The sequence below is a fragment of the Polistes canadensis genome, unplaced genomic scaffold (genome assembly GCF_001313835.1).
Source record: "Polistes canadensis isolate GaletaPanama2010 unplaced genomic scaffold, ASM131383v1 scaffold_89, whole genome shotgun sequence".
Classification (NCBI taxonomy): domain Eukaryota; kingdom Metazoa; phylum Arthropoda; class Insecta; order Hymenoptera; family Vespidae; genus Polistes; species Polistes canadensis.
In genome coordinates, this window is record NW_014569636.1 from 384,018 (window position 1) to 391,331 (window position 7,314).

The 7,314-nt window shown below is 30.0% G+C and overlaps 2 protein-coding genes across 7 annotated transcripts in view; one reads left to right on the plus strand and one right to left on the minus strand.

Annotated features, from left to right (window-relative positions):
* Positions 1–96: 96 nt before the first annotated feature.
* Positions 97–3,896, plus strand: LOC106786960 (SET and MYND domain-containing protein 4-like). Of its 2 annotated transcripts, XM_014748891.1 has the most exons (7): positions 97–744; positions 958–1,495; positions 1,611–1,933; positions 2,060–2,268; positions 2,348–2,481; positions 2,551–2,760; positions 3,471–3,896. In XM_014748891.1, the coding sequence occupies exons 1-7, from the start codon at positions 438–440 to the stop codon at positions 3,790–3,792; spliced, it is 2,043 nt and encodes a 680-aa protein (XP_014604377.1). In that variant the 5' UTR covers positions 97–437; the 3' UTR covers positions 3,793–3,896. The 2 variants fall into 2 exon arrangements, with proteins under 2 accessions (XP_014604377.1, XP_014604376.1); XM_014748890.1 differs by having other exon boundaries at positions 2,348–2,760.
* LOC106786963 (RNA-binding protein 1-like) overlaps positions 3,882–7,314 on the minus strand; it is a 7,446-nt gene continuing 4,013 nt past the window's right edge. For 2 of the 5 annotated variants that reach the window (XM_014748895.1, XM_014748894.1), the window contains 2 exons: positions 5,749–5,835; positions 3,882–4,600 (listed from right to left, as the gene is read on the minus strand). In XM_014748895.1, the coding sequence (XP_014604381.1) occupies positions 4,597–4,600; positions 5,749–5,835 (91 nt within the window). In that variant the 3' untranslated portion in view covers positions 3,882–4,596. Of the gene's footprint in view, positions 4,601–5,748; positions 5,836–7,135 lie in introns of those variants that run through there. The other 3 variants (XR_001381718.1, XR_001381719.1, XM_014748896.1) reach the window with 2 other exon arrangements.

Below are 7,314 nucleotides of genomic sequence, written 5' to 3' on the forward strand. Positions count from 1 at the left end.
ATAAATTACTATTTGAATGATCGATGTCGGGTCTCTATTTTTCTTCATACTACAATTGTCGCGACATACAAAATGCGAGTGCTATATGTGTGTGTGCTAATTGAAATAAAATATAAATAAAAAAAATGTAATTTCTTTCCAACAATTATTGTAGACATAATCAATTAGTAATTTGTCTATTACGTTCTTGTGTTTAATTATTATTATTCTGTTCTCTCTAAACGTTTCGGTCGCGGAACGTTGCAGCGTTATAAAAATAGCAGGTACGGAAATAGTGTGTAACAGTAAGAGAGAACTTTTTGGGTAAGGCAACTGAACCGGTTGCAGGAAAGAATCGTTGATGTCAGTAGCAGTAGTAGGAATATTTGTCGTCGACCGACAACGTGTCGTCATTTCTAATCAGTAAATTATATGAAATCGCGTTTTGTTTCTTCGACATGGCGTACAATTTGGACTACGAGATCAGTGATTACTTTTCCTCAAATTTGTTTGCTGTAAGAAATTCGATATCTCAACAGGATTTTAAGAAATTTACCAATCTTCGATCAAACGCAGAAAGAATTGCTTTTATATTGAGTTATCCTGAAGCCCATCATTTGTCCTTTGAAATTGACAATCATGAAATCAAAGACGGTGTGAAAGCTTTGAAGTTTAAGAATATTGGTAACAATTATTTTGGAAGTGAGGATTATCTAGAAGCTTTGGACGCGTACTCAAAAGCTGTACTTCTGGCACCTCAAAAGGGTACAAATGCGTTTTACCGTTCATCAAAATTAGGATGATAACAAATCCTATAATAAATATTTCATTTCGTGGTTGGCTCTATTTTAAAGAAATATTATTTATATTTTTTAATCTAATATATTGTAATAGTATCGTTTTCCAGATTTGTATTTATCGTAAGTGTCACGAATAATGTAAAATTCACTGTGGATTATTTGAAAATTGTGTGTTTAGATCTTCCAGTGATGCTTGCAAATCGTTCAGCAGCACTTTATCATTTGCAAAAATACGAGCATGCTTTAGAGGATATAGAAGAAGCACTTCGATTGAATTATCCTAAAGAACTTCGATACAAAGTGGAAGAAAGGCGAGCAAGATGTTTTCTAGCTCTGAAGAATAACAGAAAAGCGATAGAATGTTTTAGACTCGCGTTACAATTATTGGACGATGCAAAACTTTCTTCTGATCGAAAAAACAAATTAGGAACCGATATCATGCTAATGTTGAGCTTGATGGAGAAAGGTCAACAATTGAAAGAAAAATCTAAGATAGTTCCACAGCAAATCATCGGAAATGAAACGAATGTACAGAAAATTATACCAAAAATAGTCAAACGTAATCCTTTTTATCCAGCTTGTAGCAAACTTGTGGAAATAAAAAACGATGATGATAGTGAGATAGGAAGACACGCTATTGCTACCAGAAAAATTTTACCTGGCGAAATTCTTATTATTGAACAACCACATTGCGCTCTTTTATTAGAGGAGTACAGGTAATTAGGATAGAACAATAAGTAAAATGACTTGATCAAATGAATAAATGGCATGAATTTGTATACTCATCTTATTATTACGTAAAACAATTCAGTATCGATTCTTCATTTTTAGGTTGAATCATTGCTTCTTCTGTTTCTCCAAGATAATCGTACCAATACCAGCAGCTTGTAACGTTTGCAGTTGCGTGGTTTATTGCAGTACTCGTTGCAGAGATAAAGATGCTGAATTGCATATTCGTGAATGCAATTTGTTGCCAGTTTTATGGCTATCCCAAGCTTCGATCACGTGCATTCTAGCTCTTAGAAGTCTTCTTCAAAGACCATTCAAGGAATTTGTTGAAATGAGAGAACGTTTAACATCCACCAAAGAGAAACGTGAAATTTCAGAAAAAAAACCATATAAAGGAAATGATTACGAATCTTTTCATGATTTAGGTAAAGATTACGGTTTTTACACAAATCTTTTATAATTATTTGCAATATTTATTGTGTGTGAAAGTTTAACAAAAAATCAGACAAGAGAAACTTTATTTCATGTATATGTGGTATGCATTTTCATAGTGACTCACGAAGATCAACGTACAAGTGAAGATATATTTCATCGAGCTTATATTGCTGCTTGGTTATTGAGACTTGTAAAAACAACAACGTATTTATCTAACAACGATAAAACACCTGATTCATTCGAGGTAAAGCTCTCGGACGCTGAATTGTTTGTAGGTGAACTACTTTTGCATCATTTGCAGCTGCTACAATTTAACTCCCACGAGGTAAAATTGTTTAAAACAATCTTATTCAATCTTTCTATTTCTATCTATTGGAATTTTGTAATCATTTCTCTCATCACAGATTTCAGAGTTAAGTAACAGAAAAATAAAATCCAAAAAAAAGTCACTCGCAAATGCTAAAAATCTTTTCATTGGTGGTGGTGTATATCCTACAGTAGCATTGCTTAATCATTCGTGTAATCCTGGTGTCGTGAGGTATACCAAATTCTTTCAATCTTTTATATTTCTATTATTACAATCAATAATATGGGCTTTTTTGTTCAGGTATTTCATTGGTACGACTATCATTGTTAGAGCAATTCGAACGATTGAGGAAGGTGAGGAGATATCTGAAAATTATGGTCCTATATTTACTACGATGCCTGAAAGTGTACGAAAACGAAATTTAAGAGTACAGTATTGGTTCGATTGCAAGTGCAAGGCATGCATCGGCCATTGGCCCTTATTGGAAGAAATAGATCCTACAATCTTCAGGTATCAAATTAAACTTTTACATCTTATGGTATAAACAAACAAATTACGAATTGTATGGCTTAGATTTTTAACAATTTTTACTAGTTTCATACTTCAATTTAAATTCGTATACAATCAATTTCTGCGTGTGTCAATTTATTTATTCAATAACTAATTTAAAAACCTAAATTTTTGACAATACTAAACAATGAAAACAGTAATATAAATATAATTCAATAGTACCAATTTTTGCCTTTTCACAATAACATAATAAATGATTAATAATTAAATAGTGTAACGATAAAATAAACGTCAAATTTATAATACTAAAAATAATAATTTTGCACATTAAAATCAATAGTATAAAAAAGTATACAACAAATAAAAATTTCATTAATGGTAAAACGTCTTGATTGCAAATGTAGGTATTACAATTTGGCTTTTTGAATGGCTATCCTTGCTTTGAAATACCTTTATCTTTTTTGCTTTTTTCCTTCTATTTTTCTCTCTATCTTTCCTTTTTCTTATAATTTCTTATTCCTTTCCAATGTCCCTTATTTTTAGTTTCTTTATTTTCTCTTTCGCCTATCTCCTAATTGTTTCTTTTTTTTCTTGCTATCGTGCTCTTATTCCTATTTCTATTGAATAATAAACCAATTCTATCAAACTTTCATTATTTTCACAATAATAATAATAATAATAATAATAATAAACAAATAAATAACATCTAGGTTTAAATGCGACTCAGGAAAATCTTGCGGCAATGTCTTGCCAATCAGTACAAACACAGATGAGTTTATGATTAATTGTCAAAAATGTGGGAAAAATACAAACATATTGAAGGGTTTAAAAGCATTACAAGATACAGATATGCTGTTTAAAGTTGCTTCGCGTCATCTCGAAGATGGACAGCACAATGAAGCTCTGGAAACTTATTTGAAAATATTAAAACTTCTCGATGAAACATTGTCTTTACCGATCAGAGATTACCATTTGTGCCAGCAAGGTGCAAGATTATGTATGCTCGCTTTAGGTAATACGGACTTAAAATGAGGTATTGCATAATAATATACTACTTATAGATTTTTTTATTTATAACTATTACATGATGGTACAAAATAAGTAAATGAAACACAAATTAATTTGTTTTTTTTTTTTTCTTGTTTTTCAATTTTTTTCAAATTCAATATTCTAATATTAAATTTATTCCAATTTCTTTGATGCAGCATTAACTTTTCCATGTTTTTGTTTATTATTTGTTATTAATTATTACTATTATTATTGTTATTAACCTTTTAGCTACTTAGTGTCACTGTCACATCGTGACTTTACTTATTCATATATTGTTTTAAATATACGTGCATTAATCAAATAGCAGAAAATATTATTTGTTTTGATAGACACACTTCTTCTTGCCATATATATTTTGTTTGTCTATATGCCATTTCTGTACTAGGTGGCTGACAAATGCCACGGCCAGTCTCATCATAGCTAAAAGGTTAATTATTAAAGTTATCCTTAACAAAGAATGAAAGTGAATGGGTTCAGTTTCTTTTCCACTTATACACTTTACAGCAATTAAGCCAACACGTCCGAAATTGAAAAGCGCTCTCAATTATTTTTATTGTGTGAATTTGTCAGTATGTTTGTCCCATATAAGTTTACCTGTATCTCTGTGTACGATATATGTTTTTGTATATGTATTTCTGAGCGTTGTTTTTTATCAATGTTTACTTTTGTTTATTTATGATATGACTGTAAATATATTATATCATTAATATACAAATGCAAACACATAAGACGTGTCAAATTTTATCTTGTCCACAAGGGTTGTCCGGTTTCCATCATATTCAGCATTTAACTGTAATTAATATTATAGAAACAGATTTTAATATATTTTAGAAACAGATTTTAATATCAAATTATTTTACCTTTATTTTTTGATTAATTAACTCTACAGCATTGTTGTTCAAGAGAATCAAAAATAAATTTCTAACTTGCAACACTATCCATCTTATTAATTGACATTAATTTAAATGTGATTTCAGATTAGTAAAATTTATTTTAATTTTTGCAAATACTTTTTTCCCCCGTAATAAATCGGTTAAAACCATAGCATGTTTATTTCTGCACATCCTAATATTACTAAAGTATAATATTTGCGTGTCGCGCTGCAGCATTTACTTTCATTTCGGTAAATCCCTGATCGTCTATTATATGAAAAAACCTAATGCATTTCATAAGAAATAATAATTGAATGAAAAGATTACAAATTTCAATAAACATTATCAAACATAAATAAATAAAATAAATAATATCTGTACAAAGGATTGAGCCTGTTTCTTTATTTGATATTCCTGTCAAGCAGCGATGGGTACGGTTAGTACATGGATAGGTGACTTGTTTGGAAAAAATCGTGTGCTGTTGCATCCAGAGAGGCGGTAAACGCGACCTCTTTGGAAATGTGGGATGATAGATGTGAGAAGGTGTTCGTAGACAAGTAACTCGAACCTGCATAAGAAAGAGTAATAAATGGTATTTTCGCGCAGTACAATATCTCCGTTAATTATATTATAGTGAAATATGTCACGATTCGATAACTAGTTAAATTCATAAATTTAATAAGTTCACAGCCACGAATAGTTCTGTCATATCTGCGATTTCTTTTCCTTTTCTTTCTAATAAATCTTTTTTCTTTGGCTCACCATAAAATCCCTGATGATAAAAAAAAAAAACCATCCGCCGTACGTCATAGCGTAGCGACACTATTTCCTAATAAGTTGAACTTTTTTTTTTGCAAATGCAACATGACGATGATGTACTTGCAGCCAGGTACCGCCTCAGCCGTTATTTTAAATACTTTGTCCAAAATTTATTTTAGACAAAAATAAACAAAGATTAATGCAACTATTGGGAAACGCATTAGGTTTATGATATATAATAGTTGATAATAAATATATTGAAATCAAGAAATAAATATTATTAATTAATTATAATCATCAAAAATACCGTCTATCTCGAGAATCCGAGCGAGAACGGCGGTCACGGCTGCGGCTACGGGTCAAAGATCTTCTACGTGGACTGCGGGACCTTGACCTACAAAATTACAAAATACTTTTATACCAGAAAGGCAAGAAATTAGACAAGAAATTTAATTCTAACACGTATCCTTGCCAAGTATCGTATTCGCTTTCTCATATTATTACAATTTTATAAATTAACATTCTATTCATTATTTTTTTTATAATATTTTTTAACTGATATAAACACATATAATAAAGTATATAAAATTAAAAACAAAGTATAAAGTTAATTAATTATCGAACGAACGAATACGAAATCAAGACAAAGTAACGTAATTAAACACATATATACAAAAAATCATCGCAAGCCAACTGTAATAGAATTAGAACTAACTCCTATATACCTAAGGGGTGATAAGACTAGTTAGACACAATTATGAATCAATACAAAATGACATCTCACCAATAATAAGAAAAAACCAAGAAAAAAATAAGGATTAATCTGGTAGTTAAATAATCTCTTTTTATTATTTCTTTTTTTTTACGGTAATTGTTATGACTCATATGTATATATACATTAAAAATACACAAAATTCAAAACACGTGTAAGTAAGTGAATGAAAAATTAGTGTATGTGTATATGCACACATGCACGCGTACAAAAAGTACGGGCACGTGCATACAAACATACGTAATGGATGCATTTAACATGTATATATACATATACAATAAAATTGCAATTCTCTGGTCCGAAGTGCTCTATTTATCAAATAAAATAATAATCCACTAGAAATTTAAAAAACGAAAATGAACTATTGAAAAATAATTTTAACTCATTGACTGCCAAATTAGATTTGCATGATATTCTCAGAGACCGACAAGAGAATAAAGGATGACATTGTATGGAACTTTTGCAACATAATAAATAATGTTTTAATTCCAGTTGTTTTTATTGTAAAATAATATAAGTATTTAAAAATATAGTATTATTTAATATTTTATTGATTTTAATAATCTAAACATTGTAATCGATCTGGTCACTAATGATTATAATGGACTCTTAGAAAAAAAAACAAGTTCTGGTCATTGACAACCGATGCTGCACAGTCAACATGTTAGTAAATCATTTCTCGTTGCTCTAATGATTCAACTGTTTTGCACGTCGTACTAAAGATTTGCTGCTTGAGAGAAAAAACAAAGAAAAAAAAAAAAAAAAAAAAAAAAAAAAAAAAAGAAAAAGGTAAATATGACGATAATAATAATAATAATAATTGTAATAATTAGAAACAAAAAAAATGTTTAATTTAAAAAAATATTTTAAAAAAATTGTATTAAAAAAAATGATAAAAAATCTTTGAAAATCGGTGAAATACCAGACAACTGTGAACATGTAGTGGTGGTTGGTGGTGGTGATGGTACTTGGTTGGGTGGTGGTAGGATGGTGTGTAGGTGATCATTTTGCTTTGCGCTTGGTCGAAGAGAAGTGGCGGTCGCGTTGTCGGCTAAGTTTAACGTGATGGTGGACGAGTAGTAGTAGTAGTAGTAGTAGTAG

Bases quoted from the DNA above. Each gene is read 5' to 3' on its own strand.
- LOC106786960 (XM_014748890.1), top strand. From the start codon at position 438: ATGGCGTACAATTTGGACTACGAGATCAGTGATTACTTTTCCTCAAAT. The intron at 1,496-1,610 runs GTAATTAGGATA...CTTCATTTTTAG, and splicing joins CTTTTATTAGAGGAGTACAG to GTTGAATCATTGCTTCTTCT. The intron at 2,761-3,470 runs GTATCAAATTAA...AATAACATCTAG, and splicing joins ATAGATCCTACAATCTTCAG to GTTTAAATGCGACTCAGGAA.